This window comes from Acomys russatus, chromosome 14, assembly GCF_903995435.1.
Source record: "Acomys russatus chromosome 14, mAcoRus1.1, whole genome shotgun sequence".
In the NCBI taxonomy this organism is placed as follows: domain Eukaryota; kingdom Metazoa; phylum Chordata; class Mammalia; order Rodentia; family Muridae; genus Acomys; species Acomys russatus.
Genome location: NC_067150.1, coordinates 57285213 through 57305661, shown reverse-complemented (window position 1 = coordinate 57305661; position 20449 = coordinate 57285213). Strand labels below are relative to the sequence as shown.

The 20449-nt window shown below is 50.2% G+C and overlaps 2 protein-coding genes across 3 annotated transcripts; one reads left to right on the top strand and one right to left on the bottom strand.

Moving 5' to 3' along the window:
• The first annotated feature begins 10164 nt into the window (after positions 1-10164).
• Positions 10165-13135, top strand: Snx22 (sorting nexin 22). Of its 2 annotated transcripts, XM_051156675.1 has the most exons (7): positions 10165-10321; positions 10674-10757; positions 11082-11186; positions 11715-11809; positions 12232-12264; positions 12455-12522; positions 12801-13135. In XM_051156675.1, exons 1-7 carry the CDS (start codon positions 10247-10249, stop codon positions 12917-12919), a joined length of 579 nt encoding a protein of 192 aa, XP_051012632.1. In that variant the 5' UTR covers positions 10165-10246; the 3' UTR covers positions 12920-13135. The 2 variants fall into 2 exon arrangements, with proteins under 2 accessions (XP_051012632.1, XP_051012631.1); XM_051156674.1 differs by lacking the exon at positions 12232-12264.
• Positions 13136-13364: 229 nt separating this feature from the next.
• Ppib (peptidylprolyl isomerase B) lies at positions 13365-19846 on the bottom strand. Its single transcript, XM_051156672.1, has 5 exons — positions 19690-19846; positions 18540-18653; positions 17006-17099; positions 14414-14598; positions 13365-13708 (listed from the first exon to the last, which is right to left on the bottom strand). The coding sequence occupies exons 1-5, from the start codon at positions 19822-19824 to the stop codon at positions 13586-13588; spliced, it is 651 nt and encodes a 216-aa protein (XP_051012629.1). The 5' UTR covers positions 19825-19846; the 3' UTR covers positions 13365-13585.
• Positions 19847-20449: the final 603 nt, after the last annotated feature.

The window sequence follows — 20449 nt, the reverse complement described above, 5'->3', positions numbered from 1 at the left end:
AAATTGTTTTGTTGGTTTTGTTTGGCTTTTCGAGACAGGTTTCTTTGTGTAATAGCCCTGGCTGCCTTGGCTCACTCTGTAGACCAGACTGGCCCCCAGCTAAGTTGCTAAAGGCCTGAGTTAAGTGCACTCAATAGGAAAGTCTCATTTTGGTACCAACTTGCATTTATATTTGATCATCTGAGACAGTCTCCCTGAAACTTTTTTCCCCCCTCAAGACAGGGTTTCTCTTATAGTCCTGGCTTTCCTAGACGTGCTTTTTAGACCAGGATGGCCTCAAACTCATAGAGATCCGCCTGCCTCTGCCTCCCAAGTGCTAGGATTAAAGGCGTGCACCACCACATATGGCTTAAAAACTCTTGTTGAGGCTGAGGCAGGAGAATCATTTGAATCCTTTGCACCTAAGATAGGGGTCAACTTGGGTAATGTCCATCTCAAAAGGGATGTGGGTGGGGCTGAGGCTGTGGCTTAGTGGCAGAACATGGGACTGGCATACCTGACTAAGGCCCTTGGTTTGATCCTGTACACTGCAACACGACTCTTTTTTTTTTTTGGAGAAGCCACAGGCAACACTCTGTGGAATGCTAGGGTGTGAGGTAGGGGCACCTCCATTTCAGACCTGAAGATCTGCAGCAGCCATAGCCCCTCCTGGATTCTGCCTGCTGTCCTCAGTTCTTGTTCAACAGCTGTCTTCATGAAATACCTCAATTACATGGGTGTTTCTTTGGCCCATGAACCCCATGATGAGTACATAAAGGGGGGATGGGTTGACTGGAATTGTTTTACCAGGAAAGTCCATGCCATGGAAAGTGCTGCAAGCATCCCTGAGTCATATCTCGAGCACTTGCGGCCCCTCGTGTCAAACCTGGCCAGGGAATAAGTGGCCTTTAGGAGTGACATTCTTGGCTCATGTCCTAGGCTTTGCTCACACAGGACACGCTCACCAAAGGTGCCTTTTTACCACTGCCCTTCCTTCCTCAAGTTTAGACTAACTTGGTAGTTTAAAACATCCTAGAAAATCCTTGGCTGTCCTGGACTCCCTTTGTGAACTAGGCTGGCCTCAAACTCACAGCAATTTGCCTGCCTCTGCCTCCCGAGTGCTGGGATTACAGGCGTGTGCCACCACATCTGGCTGCAAAACTTTCTTAAAAGGAGCTGGGCACGGTGGCATACGCTTTAGTTGGAGGCCAGACAGGAGAGCCTATTTTTTTTTAATTAAGTAATTATGCTAAAAATTACAAGATGTCTTTTAGCTAGGCATGATGGTGCATGCATGCCTTAATCCCAGGACATGGGAAGCAGAGGCAGGTGGAAGCCAGCCTGGTCTACAGAGTGAATTCTAAGATAACCAGGACTACATAGACATTATATATTAAAAGAAATATATATATATAATTTTTTTTTTTAAAGGCAGTCGGTAGGAACCTAACTTACCTGATGACTAGGAGATGCCAGGTCACACCAGCCTGTGCTTCCAACACTTCTGTGCACAATGGAGAAAATGACAGACTCTCCATCGTAGCATTCAGCACTTAAGATAGTTGTATCTCCATCCATTGAATCTCAATGTACTGAAAGAAATAAAATAAATCAAGTCAATAATAATATATTAGGTTGAACCATATGTAGTTACCACTGTCCCACCAGTTTATGGAGTACACAGTAGTAATTTTGTTTTGGTTTTTGGTTTTTGTTTTCTGGAGACAGGGTTTCTCTGTAGAGCCTTGACTGTCCTGGACTCACTTGGTGACCAAGCTGGCCTCAAACTCACAGGGATTCCCTGCCTCTGAGTGTTGGGATTAAAGGCGTATGCCACCAAGCCTGGCCACAGTAGTAATTTTGTATTTTTAAAAAATGTAAACATTTATTCACTGTGTGCCAGGCCCATGCTAAACACTGTAGAAGCATGATACAATTTAACCCACCTGCAGATCTCCTGCACAGGTACACACACCACAACACACACACACACACACACACACACACACACACACACACACACACACACACACACACGCAAAGCTGGGATCTACTGGAGCAGGCTAGACCCACCCTCGCTCTGGGCAATCCTATTGAAGCCCTCTGGGCGGGCATGCCTGCCCACCCCAGAGAAGAATCCAGCCTCTGTGCCCAGTGGCGCCCGCCGGCTGCAACCCAGGAGCTGTTTGTTTTCTTAACGGGGTTATCCAAACCTCCTGAGCGCCTCTCAGCTGCAGAAGCCCTGCCGATGAAAAGGGGCTTTGTGTGATGGCGGTGAAGGGCAAGGCCCCCAGCCAAGGTGGGAGCAGAGCCAAGTCAAGCACCACCATGGTGCGCTCCCTGCAGCGACCGGGGCCACTGCGGGAGCAGGGTTAGGTTGGGGAGACATCATCCCCACCAGCCTCTCCTGCCCGCCCCTGGGGATGACCTGTAATGGGCTCCACGTGTGCGTGCTGTAACCAGTGCTGAGTGGTCCCAGGAAGGTGGCGTAAGAGACCAGAGACCAGGTGCCTGCCTGCCATTTGGGTTCTAAATGACAGGTTTTGTTTTGTTTTTTTAGTATGTCAAGGATCAGAACACGATCTGTAACTTACAGAAAATGCCAGCGTCAGGCTCCTTCAAGCTCTGTACAGTCAGAAAATCGAGGGTGAAGTAGTGCTCTGTACCCCAATAACGGAGGATAAGATTTTAGTGAGAAAGAAAAAAAAGAGGAACTAGCCACTAAGCCTGATGACCTGAGTTTGATTCCCAGACACCCAATGGAAGAGCACAGGACTAAGACAAGTTGTCCCTTGGGCTTGCATGTGCATATGTGAGTAAAAGTCACAAAAACTTTCAAAAGTAGCCTAGTTCTTTTAAGCAACTGTCACTCCACAACTTGGAAATGAAATTCACATGCTAGATAGTGATAGAAAAAACACAAAATGTGCCCGTAAAACAGCCTTTTCTTTTTTTCTTTCCTTTTATTTTTTTCACATGCAAAAAAACATTTTATTTCCATTATTCGTCTTCTCTTAGTAGAACTGAAGGTTGATCAATACAGTTTTGCAGCCCATGTCAAAAAAAGGGAAAAAAGTTTAACTCTTTTCTCACTTGAATCAAACTCCTGTCTCTTTATTTTATATGCATTTGTATTCTGCCTGCATATATATCTGTGTGGAGGTCTTCAAGTTATAGACAGTTGTGAGCTGCCATGTGGTTGCTGGGAATTGAACTCAGGTCCTCTGGAAGAGCAGCTGGTGCTTTGCGCCGCTAAGCCATCCCTCCAGCCCCAAGACAGCCCTTTCTAGAGGGAGAAGCTGAAAATAAGGTAGAAGACACAACGTATTCTCTATCTGCCTGCATTGGGCTCCTCAGCCTTCAGCTGAAGGTCTGTGTGCGTGTCTCTTCCCCCGCCAACCCCCAATGGCCCTCATTCAATATCCCAGCCACACAGTGTTTCAGTGAACAGATGTTTCCTCTGTGTGTTAGGGATCCTTTCAGAACAGAATACAGCAAACCACGGTGCCTTAGCACACTCAGTTAGGGAGCGTAGACCAGAGCATGGAACTCAGTGGTCACATGTGTGCTGTGTTTAGCACAGTCCTCAACTCAACTGGGTGGGGACTGCTAGAAGGACCTCAGGAGGAAGGTTCCCTGGTCTTGCCCTCCTTACTCCCCTACACAGAGCCAAAGAGCCTAGCCTTTTCCCTAAGTGGTTTATAAACATGACATTAGAACCCAGGGCCAGTGACATGGCTCAGATGCCACACAAACCGGGCAACTTGAACTCAACCCCTGAACCTAAGAAAAAGATGAAAGAAGAGGGTCTTCTGACCTCCACACGTGCGCAGTTAGCATCATGCTCACATGTAGTGACAGTTCAGGAATTTAAGTTTCTTTAAAAACACAGAAATAGCCGGGCGTGGTGGCGCACGCCTTTAATCCCAGCACTCGGGAGGCAGAGGCAAGTGAATCGCTGTGAGTTTGAGGCCAACCTGGTCTAAAAATCGAGTCCAGGAAGGCCAAGCAAGGCTAACACAGAGAGACCCTGTCTCGAAAAACAAAAAAATAAAATAAAAATAAAAACACAGAAATAAAGCTGAGTGTGGTGGCGCACACCTTTAATCCCAGCACTTGGGAAACAGAGGCAGGTGGATCTCTATAAATTTGAGGCCAGCCTGGTCTACACAGAGAACCCTGTCTCAAAAAACCAAGCCCAAAAACCAAACCCACACAGAAATTTTCATTCTCCTGATGTGGGGCTGCTTCAGTTCTGAAGCAGCCGACGATGATTTGTCTCCTGCTCTAGCAGAGATGGGTTTTCACCAGCTGTAGACAGTTTCTGAGATTGTGAATTGTTTGGAATTCTGGGAACTTTGCAGAGGATCTAGAACATGGGGGCTGGAGTAGGTTTTTGTTTGTCGCTGAGGGAGGGGTTGGAAGTGGGGGAGGAGGGGGTTCGCTGTGGTTTGTCAGTAGTCATGCTCAAAGAAGAAACAAGAAGAAATTAGATTCAACGATCTCTAGCTCTCTCTCCCCACTCTATCCTTTCTCTCCTAGTAAAACCGGTCAGGAAGATAAAGAGTGGGGAAAAAAGAACCCACAAAGAAGCAAAAAACAAGCCGAGTGGTGATGGTGCACACCTTTAATCCCAGCACTTGTAAGGCAGAGGCAGACAGATCACTGTGAGTTCGAGACCAGCCTGGTCTACAAAGCGAGTCCAGGACAGTCAAGGCTACACAGAGAAACCCTGTCTCGAAAAACAAAACAAAACAAAACAAAACAAACAAACAAACAAACAAAAAAGAAGCCAAAAATAGCTACACACACACACACACACACACACACGGAAATTAAACACCGCCACAAACAACCCAGGCAATGCATGGTGATGGGTGTCTCCAGCTGCAGTGTTTGGGCACTCACGCCAGCCCAGGCTCCTCACCCCAACGCCAGCTATCAGGCAGTGCATATGTCCAGCAAGGACGGCCTTGGCTCAGCTCAAGCTGGACTAGGGAAGGGATACATAGAAAAGCCTAGGTCAGCACTTCTCAGGAACCTGAGAACACTGCTTCCTGTTTGCCAGAAAGGGCCATTTCCCTCGGCATATACCTGTAGTCAGGTGGTGAAGCCCATGCTGGCACCCACACTCCTTCAGACCCTTCCACAGGCGCTTGTCCTGCATGCAACTCCATGCCAGCCTCGGGCCTTCACCACCCCTGCCTACCAGTATGCTAGCTCCCAGGCTACTGCAGTGCCTGGGTCCAGTCCCTGCGTGACAGCATGGTTTCCCCAGCCCCGATTCTCTCTCTCTCTCTCTCCAGGGCTTCTCTTGTAGTCCTGGCTGTCCCCCACAGGCTGGCCTGGAACTCACAGAGATCAGCCTGCCTCTGCCTCCCAAGTGCTGGGATTAAAGGCGTGGGCCACCACACCTAAAATTCTCTCTCCTATCTACAGTAAAATCCTTTCCCTAACCATGGAGTAGCCATTTTGATGTTTTCTTTACTGCACCCTTGCTTATAATTGTTTCCCTACTCCCTGGAAGACACTCATTCCAGAGAGCCCTGCCCCACCCCCAGGACAGGAGGAGGATTGCGGTACCTACGGGAGAAAGGCTGAGTAGACAGGCCTCCCTGGGTCCTCCCCTTCCCGACTAGAGTTACATCACACCCTTTGGTCAAATCTCATTTCCATGGCGCTATCCATTCCTCATAAAAACAAGTGGCTTTTCTTTGCTTTGTTATGCTCAACCGTGAATCCAGGATCTCATTCATGCTGTACCCCTGAGCTACAGTCCCGGCCTTTCCACGCTCAATCAGTTCCACAGTATTCTGTCACATAAAACTTTGATTAGGCCATGGGCAGTATTCTCAAAAAGAGAAGAAGAAGAAGAAGAAGAAGAAGAAGAAGAAGAAGAAGAAGAAGAAGAAGAAGAAGAAGAAGAAGAAGAAGAAGAAAAGAAGAGAAAAGGCTTTTCTTCGGTGTATAGTGTCCACCTGTGCACCTCTCGGTGCCTGAGGAGGCCAAAAGAGGTCATCAAATACTTTGGAGTTCAAGTTGTAGGTTGGTGTGAGCTGTCATGTGGGTGCTGGGAATCGAATCTGGGTCCTCTGGAAAATCAGCCAGTGTTATTAATCACTAAGCCCTCTTTCTAGCTCTAAGCTGTCTTTTGTTATAGGAATATCAACAGCGCTCTCACAGGGTTCCTATTGCCGTAATGAGACATCTGATCCATGAACACTTCCATGGCACTGCTCATCATCTGAGGAGGGCAGGGCAGGAGCCCCGAGGTGGAAGCTGACGCAGAGGCACAGAGAGGGACTGCTTCTGGGCTTCCTCCTAAGGCCTACTTTCTTAGAGAACCCAGAATCACCTGACCATGGTGGCCCCTCCCACACCAACCACTAATTAGGAAGATGTCCTACAGGTTTGCCTGCAGCCTGAACTTCTTTGTTTCATTTTGTTTTGAGATAGAGTTTCTCTGTGTAGCCCTGGTTATCCTGTAACTCAGTTTGTAGATGGGAGATCCACCAGTCTCTTGCCTGACAGCCGGATCTTATGGAAGCATTTTCTTAATTTAGGCTCACTCCTCTCCTATGACTCTAGCTTGTGTCCAGTTGACATAAAAACTAGGCAAGACAGTGAGTGAGAGAAAATCTCTCATCCTTCTCCCTCTCCTGTGTTGGAGACACAGCAGTTAGAGATTGGACTAAGTACATACAGTGATGTGGAAGGAAGCTGCCTACAGGACGGACCAGTAAGCTCACCAGTGGAGGAATGTTCCAGGTAAGAAAGACTGTAGACAGTCAAGGCTACACAGAGAAACCCTGTCTTGAAAAACCAAGAGAGAGAGAGAAAGGGAGAGAGACAGACAGAGACAGAGACAGAGAGGCTGTAGAAGGTTTGAAGACCTGGAAGATTGCCGTGGCCAGAGCCTGGTCCATGATAGGAGGGGTGAAAATGGGATAGGTGATGAGGGTTGGGCTGAAGCCATCTTAAGCTGAGCCAGGGACAGTGGGTCTCAGTGCCAAGTAGAATGCTATGGAGAAGGGGGCGCTCTAATGGCAGTTTGTATTGAGAGGTAGAGAACAGGCCTTATATGTAGGAGAAACACAAGGAAACGGAGGCCAAGAGACAGGCCATTAGGAAGATGCTCTGAACCCCCAGGGTGGCCCTGTGGGTAACGGAGACTTAATGCCCCTTTGCTCCAGATCAGAACCAGCATCCCAGAGAGGAAATGAAACCCAGCACTTCTCCTTGGTGTGGCTCATTTCTCTCCCAGGGACCACACCTCCACCTCTATCTGGGACGGTTCAGCTTCCTGATTCTGGGGCCTTGGTACATTGCATTTGGAGAAAGAGAACGTAGCATGCAGTGCCGGTGAGGCCATCCCCTGCTGTGTAACAGCTCTGTTAGAGCAGGAGAGGCGTGTCTCCTGACCTCAGCCCTTAAGGTAGGTGCTCTGCTCTTGGCCCTACCCCAGCAGCTCCTCCCAGGTATGAGCCTAGAAAGGCAAGGCTTCTCACCTCACGCCACGGGGCCTTCCACTGTGTGAAGTCGGTGTAGCATTCCTTGCTGTACACAAGACGTCTACTACTTAGTTTGCACAGCAATGGGACAAATGTGCCTATTTATTTCTACAGAAAGAATAAAATCGCGCTGGATACTTGATGCTGCAGGATGTGGGGCATCAATAATGTTTAACAGAGTTTTAAATCTTCAATGGAGGCAGGCTAGGTGGCGCACATGCCTTTAATCCTAGCTAGCACTCAGGGGGCTGAGGCAGGCAGATCTCTGAGTTTGAGGTCAGCCTGGTCCACAAAGTAAGTTTCAGGACGACCAGGGCTACACAGAGAAACCCTGTCTTGAAAAACCAAAATAAATAAATAAGTTACAGCTGAAGAATTTCAGGTAGTGCTCACTGGCAGTGCATGGGGTGACTACAAAGTGTGTGTGTTGTGTGCTCACAGCTGAGGCTGAAATGACATCTCAGGGTACCACGGGCTGAAGGCACACGGAAAAGGGCTGCCAGACACACCTTAGACTCATCACATGTTAGAGTTTAAATTAATATTTAGGTGTTGCATATTCAGAAACTTTCTATTGTTGCCGAGTTTTCAAGACACCCACATCCAGTTACAGAAATGTATAGTCAGTGCTCTCTAAACAAATGGCTCTCCTCTCTGTGTATCTGTCTGTCTCTCCACTGTGTGTGTGTGTGTGTGTGTGTGTGTGTGTGTGTGAGAGAGAGAGAGAGAGAGAGAGAGAGAGAGAGAGAGAGAGAGAGAGAGAGAGAGAGAGAGAGGCTCAGCTAGTCTAACAGTGGCTGTCTACTAATAGAAAATCCAAGAATCCAGTCTACGAGGCGGATGTCTCAGCTGGTCTGCAGTGGATGTTTGGATTCCAAAGTGAGGGGGTACCTGAACTGCAGGATCCGAGCAGGCAAAAAGCAAAAGCTACTTTCTTCCAAGTCCTTCACATAGGCTGCGATGAAAAGGTGTGGCCCAGAGTTAGGTGGGTCTTCCTACCTCAAATCAGTCAGGTCACTAAGACGCCCTCGCAGGTGTGCTCAGCTGCTTCGGTTTTTAGTTAATTCTAGCTGTAAGCATGTTGACAATTAAGAACAGCCACCACAGGCAACCCAGTTTAAGAGTAGAATGCTTGCCGGTCAGAGGTGGCGCACGCCTTTAATCCCAGCACTCGGGAGGCAGAGGCAGGCAGATCGCTGTGAGTTCGAGGCCAGCCTGGTCTACAAAGTGAGTCCAGGACAGCCAAGGCTACACAGAGAAACCCTGTCTCAAAAACACACGCACACACACACACAAAAAAAAACCCAAAAACAAAAAAACCCAAAGAACCCAAAAAACCAAAAACAAAAAGAGTAGAATATGTGCCACTGTGCTCCTGAATACTAGCAACTTACCTAAGCTGAGTGAGGGTATGAGGCTGATTTTCTGTATAGTGAAAATCCTACCAGAGCTGGGCAGTGGTGGCGCACACCTTTGATCCCAGCACTTGGGAGGCAGAGTCAGGCAGATCTCTGAGTTCGAGGCCAGCCTGGTGTGGAGCTTGAGTTCTAGGACAGCCAAGGCTACACAGAGAAAACTTATCTAGAAAAAAACAAACCCAAATTAATCAACCTACTCAGAATCCTACTACATTCCAAGAAAGAACAGCGGGGTAGGTAAGAGCAGCCAGGTGCCACCTCCGTAACCTCCTACAGTCCCCTTCCCTATACACTGCCCTATACCTATCTTTTATTATCTACCCATCACACTCCATCATAGCATCCACCACCGCAGGACAAGCCCATAGGGAAGCCACCATGCCTCCCCCAAAAGTCATCTGAGTTGCTCAAGCTGCCTGTGAACTCTAAGTCTCACACAATCCTCCTGCCTCAGCCTCACAATTACCAGGAACACCAGGCCCATGCCATCCTTCCTAGCCCTCAGTTTTCACACTTAACTGCTACTGTTATTTGCAGATTAAAAACAAAAAACAAAACAAAACAAAAACCCACCCAGTGCTTGCTTGATATCCAGGCTGTGTGACTTTCAAAGCTGAGCAGTCTGAGTTTGTAAATTGCCGCTTCCCCACACATTGGCTTGAAGGAATTTAAGCATGCTAAGGTAGGGATGAAGGGGTAAGTGGAAGGATGGATGGATGGATGGATGGATGGATAGAATAAATTAATGAAGGGTCTGTAGGTGCCCATCAAAGCTAGAATGGATCCCAGCCTCACCCAGGCACTGCCTTTGTTAGAGTCCCCAGGTGGTGACTCTACCTGAGAGAGGGCAAGGATGGGGTGGCCAAAGCTCCCTGTGAGCAAAGGTGCCCCTAGGAGGACGCCCAGACTTGCCATCTGGCACCACAGAATCCAGGGCACTCAGCAAAAAAAACAGGTGAAATTTTACCTCCGCTGCGTACCTGTCTGGAGTGGACCCTACGGAAATGTTCGACAAACGAGTGACCCTGCCGAGGGTCCCTCCCCCCGCTTGGAGACTTCACTAGACCCAGGGTGTTATCTTCTCTCCTCAGGACCAGGAAACGCCCCGAGCCGGGGCGAGTCAGGAGCTCCAGGGCCGGGCGAGGGCGGGGTCCTGGACCAGGGGGTGGAGACTGATGGGGGCGAAGACGGTCCGGAGAATGGGGCGGGGCCTGGGGTCCGGAGGCAGGGCCTGTAGCTCGAGGGCGGGACGGTCTCACTGGACTGCCTGGCTTATCCAGGGAGTTCGGGTGACTTAGCGTTGAATCCTGGAGAGGCTGCGGCGGGGTCTGGGCGCGGATGCTGGAAGTTCACATCCCCTCGGTGGGGCCCGAGGCCGAAGAGCCCAGGCAGAGTCCAGAGAAAGGCCACATGGTGAGCAGTGGATGGAGAGTGCGTGCAGGGATCCGCCGAATACCCTCACGACGAGCGCAGAAGGGATCCAGAATTCCAGGCTAGGACATTTGTCGCAAAGGTTTGGGGTTACTTGGCTTTGCCAGTCCCTCGGACGATGGTCTAGGCTCTTGGGTCGCGTAGGGTAGAGGGGAGGGCTGGTCAGCCTTCCTTTTCTTTCAGGTGTGTGTGGGGTGTGGGAGGGGTTTCCCTGAGCGGCGACACGCCAAGTCGGCTTTGTGCCTTTCAAACACCAGAAAGTGGGCGCGTCTCGCGGCGGCATGGGTCCTGGTGCATCCTTTGGACCCGTCGCCCGCGCTCCTTCGCCCGCTAGGTGTTCCAAGTGGAGGTGCTGTACAGTGGACGCAGACACACTGTGCCAAGGCGCTACAGCGAGTTCCACGCTCTACACAAGCGGGTGAGGCGGCTCAGACCATCCATCGATCTGGCTCCAGGCCAGGCCCCTGGGTGGCAGGCGAAAGAGCTCTGGTTCTAGCTTTCGGTTGGCCCCGGGAGGATGCAGATCATGGGCGACTACCCCAGGGCTGCAGGGCCCCTCGCGGGGAGGACGCAGTGGCTATATCCCAGCTCGGGCTTGTCACTGCAGTCCCAACCACCTCTTACCAGCTGTCCCAGGTTAAAGCTTCTTAGAGACATATAGGGAGGACTGGAGAGAGCCCTCTGATAGACGAAAGGGGCTTGAGGGTCTTGCTGGGATCTCACCTCGCTAACTGATGGACAGATCAAGAAACGCTACAAAGTGCCCGACTTTCCCTCAAAACGCCTGCCCAACTGGAGGACCAGAGGATTGGAACAGCGCCGGCAGGGCTTGGAGACCTATATCCAGGTGTGCACAGGGCACACTTGGTTGCCCTTAGCCTGCAGGACCAGGGATGACCCAGAGATGTGGTGGCTGCGGGGGGTGGGGTGGTCTGAGACCCATAACTTAAGAGTTGTTATTCACCACCCCAGGCTCCATGTTTTCAAACAATGTTTATAAACTTTTTTCTTTTCTTTCTTTCTTTTTTTTTAATTATAAACTTTTCTATTGGGTTATTTAAAGTTTTGAATACTCCAACAAGTAGATTCACCCCTGGGGTAAGATTCTGTGTGATCTTCATGAGCTGTGTGCGCACTAATGCCACCAATGCTGACGATAGCTATTACTGGACTAGCCTGTCCATTTCATGGGGGGCTACAGTCTTTGCAGTCCATATTGGGCCATTCCTCAGAAGGGCCCTGAGCCTGGTCTAGTACTTGTTTCCACTGCTTTGAAATTCTTAATTATTTTGGAACGATAGTCCTTACATTTTAGTTTGCAACGGGTTGTGCAGTTAGTAGCTGGATCTGATCTCGGGCTTCCTGTCTTTTCTAGGGCATCCTGTACCTGAATCAGGATGTGCCCAAGGAGTTACTGGAATTCCTGAGACTTCGCCACTTCCCCACAGACTCCAAGGCCAGTAGCTGGAGGTAAGGACAGCGGTTCTGCGGTGTAGCACAGGCTGTTATGTCAGCAGCACGAAGTTGCAAAGGGGCCCTGAAGGACCACCTTTTCTCACTTTCAAACGTGGTGGGCCTAGCCTGGTTCTCTCTGACACACGGCTTCCCTCATCTTTCTTGACCCTTGTGGCGGGGCTGGTTTGTTTTTCTGTGTAGCCTTGGCTGTCCTGGACTAGCTTTTTTGTAGACCAAGCTGGCTTGAACTCATAGTGATCCACCCGGAGGGGCTGGGTGTTGGTTTTTTTTTTTTTTAGGACCACTTTGGTTGGGCCTCCACCTCCGGAACTGAGCTTGCTACAAAATAGAACAGTCCCCTGGGCTAGTCTGTCTCCACCGCTCCTCACCTCCCCTGGGTACCCTCACGCAGCTCACAGTGTTTCTCTTCTTTACAGCACCCCAGGGGAATTCCTGCCTAGTGACACCAGGCAAGTTACAGTCCTGCCCTGAAGCCTGCTGCCCCCTGGTGGTTACATGCTAGGACGCAGGCCAGCCGCCTGTATCTAGTCCCTTTTCCTTTATGGGTCCCTGCCCATTTTGGTCCTCAGTGTCCATCCCGTGTCTTTTTGCCTGCCACCTCTCCACTCTCAGGGTTCACAGCTCTTTTCTTCCTCACAGCTCACAGCTGCACCACCGGCCGGTCGTTGGCTTCTGTACGGATCCGTACATTTATACCCCTGCCCCAGGTGAGACATCCTAAGTTTCTCTGGGCACCTCCCACCTACTGTCCTCTAGGGTCTAACACCTGCTGCTCCTGCAGCCTGCTTTCTAATTTACTTCCTAGGACCTAGTGCAATCCCACTGGTTCACCTGGTCTCTGTTACCCTGGGGCCTGTCTTCAAAAGCTAATATGAACAGAATGTGGACCAGGAAATGCCAACATTTTGGGTAGATAGCTTCCTGGTGGCCCAAGGGCCAGGTGTATCACATACTAGCTCCCCCTCCTTCATTTTCTCTCCTACAGAACCTCTCCCAGAAGTGGTGGTGGACGGTGCACTCCAGGGTCTCTATGGCTTCAGCACCGGCCCAGCACCAGCCCAGCCAAAGGCTAACCATCAACCTGCTCCGTCACCAACGGCCTGACTAGCCTAGGCTTTGGGCCACCTGTCAGGACATTCTGTGTCTCAGTCCTAGGAGTTCCATGTAAGAAACTGAGTCTTCCCTTGGACTAGACTCAGGTACAATTGAGGCTGCAGCGTACCCCTCCCCACTCAAGGCTCTGAACTTGGCTTGCACTGCTGGCGGCCCCGGTAGAACTCAAAATTCTTAAAAAGCCCAGGGGTCAAGGCAAAGTCAAGAGAAAGAGGTGCAAAGTAATTTCAGAGGTAGGCCTAGAAGACTCAGGTGGATTTGTTGGCCCAGCCTGGCAGGTGACAGAAGCTAGGAAGCCTCTGCCTGAAGACAGAGGGTAGCACCCAGGGACAGGCTTAGACAGGAACCCAAGGAAGAGGCATGCATCCATCACCACACAAGAGTCCCAGGCGGTACACTCAGGACAGGTGCTATATACACTCCCAAACACAGCCACACCCAAGTTATTAAAAAACAAACCACTTTTTTATTGATCGGCATTGGTAGGAGTTTGATATAAAAATCAGGCCCGTGGAATGCGAGGGGGTGTGGCTGCACCCCATCGGATGGAAGCACTAGGGCCAGGGCGGCATGGAACCCTGTGACTGGCTACCTTCACCCCCGTGAGGGCACTGACAGCTGCTTGGAGGGATGAGTCCCCGAGGCACTCTCTACTCTCTACTCCTTGGCGATGGCAAAGGGTTTGTCCACTTCGATCTTGCCACAGTCTGCGATGATCACGTCCTTCAGGGGCTTGTCCCGACTGTCTGTCTTGGTGCTCTCCACCTTCCGCACCACATCCTTAGAGAACAGCAGGAAAGGAGAGGTTGGGTGGGGTGGGGATCAAAAGGCGCCCGACAACCCTGTGGATGGCTGAGGAGGATGGAAGCCCATGTGGGATGAACACTGAAACCGAAGAAGCCAAAAGCCCAGGGACTGATGGCGGCGGCAGTGTGGCATGAAAGCAGGACACGGATGTTGGATAGCTGACCCAGCACTGCTCAGGTGTCAGAGTCTGAACATCCCTGACTCAGTGAGTGGCTGAAAGAGGACCCTGCAGTTGACAAGAGTCTACAAGGTCTTCTGGATGGGTTGTCTGGGGCCTGGAAGGGCCTAGGACCTCGGGGGCCTGGAGACGTAGGCTAGGCATCCTGACTGTGCGGCTGGGGCGTTAAGCACTCTCCTGCAGCCAGCCACATGGACACTTTGAAATGTGGTCTCATGTGGTCCAGCCTGGCCTCTGGTCTCCTGAGTTCAAGTGATCCTCTTGACTCAGCTTCCCCAACAGCTAGGGCCATAGGCATAAGCAAGACACTGGGTCGGGCTGTTTATTCCTGACACTTCCCCTCCACTGTGCCAGGCCACAAGGTTAGGAAGAGCAGGTGCTGGTCTGACCTGTAGCTTAGGTGCCTTTGGGGAAAAGATTTCCTACTTGAAGCCCTGGCCTGTTCCAGCTGGATCTTTGGTGAGGACGATCAAGGGTTAGGCCACCACTTCTAAACTTACCATGCCTTCTAGAACTTTGCCAAAAACCACATGCTTGCCGTCTAGCCAGGACGTCTTGACTGTAGTTATGAAGAACTGGGAGCCGTTGGTGTCTTTGCCCGCGTTGGCCATGCTCACCCATCCAGGCCCGTAGTGCTTCAGCTTGAAGTTCTCATCCGGGAAGCGCTCACCATAGATGCTCTTTCCTGGGAAAGTCAGAGCAGGTCAGTCAAGTGGGCCGATGGCTGGGTGAGGATCTACAGGGCTCAGGCTGTTCTTGTTGGGCTGGGCGTAGGTGGCAAACAAGGACATAAAAGCAGCCTTCCTACCTTCTACCCAAGCTACTGAGACTAAGACCACCTGGGCTATGAGGCCAGGCTGAAAGAGAGGGTGTGGAAGTGTGGAACCTATCAGAAAAGGGCTGCTGTACTCAACCAGATTACCCTCCTAGGGTTACAAGACAGGTGCAGCTGCAAAGCTCAACAGCAGATGGGGCTGGGCTGCTGTTTGCTTTTCTAAGAGCCGAGAGCCTCTTACCAAGGAACACAAAATAAAAGATGCTATGAATGTGTGTCACTGTCTGTGTGAGGTATGGGTCCCGGGGCCATGAGAGTGAGCACAGAGCTCCATACCAGATCCTGGTTGAGAAGCTGGTTTCCCCATTCATTACCCATGCATGGACTAATGGACCTGCTGGCAAAGCAGCACCCTAGGCTGGTGAGATGGCTTAGCATGGGAGGCAACTTGCTGCCAGGCATGGAATCGACAGGGTGGAAGAGGAAAACTGACTCTGTCGTTCTCTGGCATTTAAAATGCACACAATGGCACGTGCTAGACAACCTCATACGTATACTTATAAGAGGTCAGGTGTGACCGAGTAACATTAAGCCCAGCACTGAGGAGGCAGGTCTCTGGGACACACGCTACCTTTCTTTGGCCCAATGCCTTTCTATTCACTTGCATGCAAACCTTTGCTCTCAGCTCACTACCCTGGCCTGAGACTGACCAGGGAGACGGGGTTGACTGCAGCAGCTGAGGAGGCGGCAGGCTGCAGTGAGAGGGCTGTTTGCTGCAATGACTCCTGGCTGGACACTGACTGCTAAGACTTGCCATCTGAGAAACTTGCTTGGAAATCTTAGTCAACCATGGGATTTCAATTGCTCCTATTAAAAAAGCCCTTAGTTTCATTCTCCAAGACACAGGAACTACCAAGGCACAAAAAAGATTAAAAACTGAATTTGTATTTTAATCTTTATGATGGTAAACATAAATCACATTTCATCTTCTACCCCAGAACTTCCATCTATGCCTTCAAATGACTAAGCTTCATGACCACCAATTTTTTTTTGGTTGTTGTTTAAAAATTTTTTTTTCTTTCTTGAGACAGGGTTTCTCTATGTAGCTCTGGCTGCCCTAAACTCAGATCCATCTGCCTCTGTGTGCATCACCACACCCAGCTGCTGCTGCTTCTTTTTTTTTAAAAAAAAGTTTAAAGGTATGGTAGCTCGTCATGGGGGCACATGCCTTTAATCCCAGCATTCGGGAGGCAGGTGGACTGCTGTGAGTTTGAGGCCAGCCTGGTCTACAAAGTGAGTCCAGGACAGTCAGGGATACACAGAGAAACCCTGTCTTGAAATTACAAAACACACAAAAAAAGTTTAAATGGGTATTTTGCATACATGTATGTCTGAGGAGACCAAGAGAGTGTGTCAGATTCCTCAGAACTGAAATTACAAATAGTTGTAAGTCACCATGTGGGAATTGAACCTGGGCCTTCTGCAAGAGCTGCCAGTGCTCTTAGCTCTTAGCCACTGGTGTCTGATTTTTGAGACAAGTTCTCACATTGATAGGGCTGGCCTTGAAGTTACTCTGGAACCTCCTGCCTTAATCTCCTAAGTGTGGGGGTTACAGGCACATGCCACTACACTTGCTGTGAGTTCTCTACTTTTGTTTATTTTTAGTTCGTGTGGGGGGACATGGGGGGGCATAATGAGAATGAATGCACACGCTCACGCCTCAGTATGTATGTGCACAGCGGTCAGAAGATAACCTTGCAGAAGTCAGTTTTCTTCTAGTGTTTGAGACTTATAAATCAAAATAAGATTATTAGCCTTAGAAGCAAGGACCTTTACCCACTGTGCTGGCCTTTTAAACTTGTTTTTGTTTCTGTTTTTTAGAGTCAGGGTTTCTCTATGTTATCTTGACTGTCCTGGACTTGCTTTGTAGACCAGGCTGGCCTCGAACTTACAGTGATCTGTCTGCCTCTGCCTCCCGAGCGCTGGGATTAAAGGCGTGCGCCACCACATCCGGCTAGGCCCTTTTAATTTACTTATGTGTTTGTGTGTAATTCGGGCATTAGAATGTGTGGTACAAACCACAGGTCTGTATCAACAGTGGGTGCCTGGAAGAGAGCACAAGTCTACCTGATCCCCACCTTCCTCTCCTTTGCACTGGGCTCCCTTTTCAACAAAGGATGCAGCTAATCTCAGTGCAGGAGAGGAGCTGACCAGCTCGGCCTGCAGAGCAGGAGAAAGAAGATGCCTTGTCTAACCAGACCACCCCACCCTGGGCACCAGAAGTCACCTCCTGTGCCATCTCCCCAGGTGAAGTTACCTCCTGTGCCATCTCCCCGGGTGAAGTCCCCACCCTGGATCATGAAGTCCTTGATGACACGATGGAACTTGCTGTTTTTGTAGCCAAATCCTTTCTGGAAAGAGAGATGAGAAGACCAGAAGGTAGAGTGAAGCAGCAAGCAGATGTCTTCATAGAAACTCACCTGCTGCTCCCTTTGGTATAGGCTCAAGCATGTCATGTACTGAGTGACAAATACACAGTGCATACATGTAGAAAAAACCAGATTTCTAGCCTCTGCCCTCATACAATTCCTGAATGATGTAACCCAAGGCCACGAAATGGCTTTCCCTTCTTGCTCTTCTCATCTTAAGAACAAATGTGAGACCTAGGGATGTATCTCAGGCGCAGTGTTTGTCCCAACATGAACACAGTCCTGGGTACACAGTACTGGGTAAGCTGAGCATGGCAGCGGCGCTCGCCTGTGAACTCAGCACTCGGGGGGAGGAGCCAGCGTATCAGCTGCTCAAGATCACCCCTGGCTACCATCAGGTTCTAGGTCAGTCAGGGGCTACGTAAGATGGCCTCAGGAAAAACCAAACAAAATGGACAAAGTTAGAATACAAACTTCATTAAATAGAACTTATGTTTCCTTACAGGTCTGTCCCATATTGTAGGATCAGGTCCCTTGGGCCCCTTTTCTTCTTTTTCTGTTTTTTTGTTTACTAGTCTGTTTCTAGACAGGGGTTCTCAGTGTAACCCTGGCTGTCTTGGCTGTCCTCGGACTCACGGCGATCTGCCTACCTCTGCCTTTCTGAGTGCAGAGATTAAAAAAATGTGTACCATCACAACCCGCCCTTTCTCTTCTTTTTAAAAATTGGATGGCTGGGCTGGGGAGATGGCTCAGAGGTTAAGAGTTACTGAGTGCTCTTCCAGAGGACCAGGGTTCAATTCCTAGCACCCACGTGGCAGCTCACAACTGTCTGTAACTCCAGTTCCAGGGGATCTGACACCCTTATATGGACACACATGCAGTCAAAACACCAATGCACACAACATGAAAAGAAATAAGCTAAACAAAACTGGACAGCTTTTATTTAATTCCAATAGCAGTCACAGCTTATGTTCTAAGAACATTCAATTAAGAACTCAAATAAAAGCAGACGTCAAAGATTGCTCTTCAAACATCCAAGCCAAACAGTGCCGTACCTGCCTACGTGCTCTACAACATAAAACCACACCAGCACCTCAGCAGCCACTGAACCGTTTGGCACAGCTTCCTTAACTGTGAAGCTTCCAGTTTTAGCATCTTGAACTATTTTTTCCACCTGCTATGAATAGCTGCAGGAAACAGCAGGGTTGGGGGAACCAGCTCCATCTTTGTGTGGTGCCAAAATGTGGGCAAGTGAGCGTTTGAGTCAGCCATAGCAGCTCCACGGCTGTGTGACCAGTTACGGACCGAACCTGTTTATCCTTAACACACAAACATATTTGGTCCTCAGAGAAGCCAGCTATGGAAGCCACCTGCTTCCTTCCCTACTGTGTGGTGTCGCCTACCTTGGTACCAGCCACTTACCTCTCCTGTAGCTAAGGCTACAAAATTATCCACTGTTTTTGGAACCGTCTTTCCAAACAGGCCAAAGGTCACTCGGCCCACAGGTTCATCTCCAATTTGGAGGTCAAAGAACACCTAAAGAGAATGAAGAATCTGAGCTCAGCCGTTTAGAGGGGCCTCGGTAGAGAAGGAAGAGCCAGAAGTTATCCTAGTGACAGAGAGAACAAAGCCTAAAACTGTGGCTGAGTCCGATTTGGGCGGCAGCAAAACCCTTGTACAAATTAAGTGAACAGGCTAGAGAATGGCTCAGCTGCTGAGAGTATCTGCTGTTTTCCCAGGGGACACAGCTTCTGTTCTCAGCACCTAGATGGTGGCTCACCAACATCTGCACACTAACGAAAGCTCTGGACGGTCCCAACCCCAATACTAATGAAATGGTCTTGCCCACTGTAGGCAGGCCACCACTCTTTCCGCAGATAACCCCAGTTAGTTTTCTGAGCCAGGGTTTTGCTAAACTGTAAATCTCCAGAGGGGCTGGAATGATTACAGGCTGGCCAGATGGCTTAGTGAAATTTGGTTGCAGCCAAGCCTGAAGACCTGAGGCCCACATGATCGAAGTAGAGAATTCACTCCTGCAAATTGTCATCTGGCCTCCACAGCTGCACTGTGGAACCTGAATCTCTCTCCCCAGGAAATAAATAATCTAACTTTTTTTTTTTTTTTTAAGTTTACGTTCTCAGACAACAGCAATCTGTGCTCTTGCAATGACTCCAGATTATAGAAACAGACATTAAAGGGGGGATACACAAGGAAATGACTATGCTTGCAAGTTTAACTACATTTACTGTGCGTGCTACAAAGCACAGCAAACTGGAAGTGACCATAGTAAAAGATTCGGCAATCGCGATCCTTGACCATTTCCCGGGACTGCAGGGTATGTGCTATGGGGCGGCCCTGAGACTGTCCATAACTGGGCATCCTAGGTCAGGGCTGGGGCTGGAGGAGTCCGGCCCAGTTCTCTAGCTTGAATGGGTAGGGCGAGCCTAGCTCCAAGAGGGGCTGAACCAAGGCACGGATGCTTAGGTCGGAACTACTGGGCCGGACCTGCTCGGGCCGGGACCGGACCGCAGGCAGCGGAAGGCAGGCCTCGCCGGGTGAGGGGAGCCCAGACCTTGACTGTGACTTTGGGTCCCTTCTTCTTATCGTTGGCCACGGAGGGTCCCGGCAGCAAAAGGAAGACGATGGAGCCCACGATGAGGGCGGCGGCGAAGAGCACCTTCATATTGCGCTCCGAGAGGCGCAGCATCCACCGGCAGCAGTCGCGGCAGCCCGGACCGGAAAAGGGTGTGGACGGGCAGCAAGCGCGCGCTGCTGCCCGGGCGCGGGGTGGACCCGGAGCCTCCGTCAGTCTCGCAGCGCGGGGAGCGTGCCGCGTTTCCCCCTGCGCCGCAACGCCGAGTGGTAGGCGCCGCCGCGGGCGGGGCTGCGGGTGGCTGCCACGTTACAGTCCTCTAACTGGATGTGCACCTTGCCCCTCCGCCTATGTCGAGTCGATGCGCGGAAGGCGCCGCTGAGATTGGTCTGAGAAGAAAAGACTACGAAACCCAGCCTGCCTTGCGACCAGCCCTGACCACCAGACTTTGTTACCGTGTGTAAAGGTCGGTCACTACCAAATCGGGGGAGGTCTTTAAATACCAAACAAACAAACAAACAAACAAACCAAAACAACTCAACACATTTAACCGAAGTGCCAGGGGTTGGCGGCTGAGTTTGACAACACAGCCTTCTATAGCTCCTTCTATAACACTGATCTTGTTTGGGGTCCGGGAGCTGTGGTTCACACTTGTGATTCCAGCCTTTAATCCCAGCACTCGGGAGGCAGAGGCAGGTGGATCGCTGTGAGTTCGAGGCCAGCCTGGTCTACAATACAA

Coding starts and splice junctions, on each gene's coding strand:
- Snx22 (XM_051156675.1), top strand. CDS start 10,247: ATGCTGGAAGTTCACATCCCCTCGGTGGGGCCCGAGGCCGAAGAGCCC. Junction 11,810..12,231: donor TCCAAGGCCAGTAGCTGGAG/GTAAGGACAGCG, acceptor TCTTCTTTACAG/CACCCCAGGGGAATTCCTGC. Junction 12,523..12,800: donor CATTTATACCCCTGCCCCAG/GTGAGACATCCT, acceptor TCTCTCCTACAG/AACCTCTCCCAGAAGTGGTG.
- Ppib (XM_051156672.1), bottom strand. CDS start 19,824: ATGCTGCGCCTCTCGGAGCGCAATATGAAGGTGCTCTTCGCCGCCGCC. Junction 18,654..19,689: donor GACCCAAAGTCACAGTCAAG/GTCTGGGCTCCC, acceptor CATTCTCTTTAG/GTGTTCTTTGACCTCCAAAT. Junction 13,709..14,413: donor GCAAAGTTCTAGAAGGCATG/GTAAGTTTAGAA, acceptor CTGTTCTCTAAG/GATGTGGTGCGGAAGGTGGA.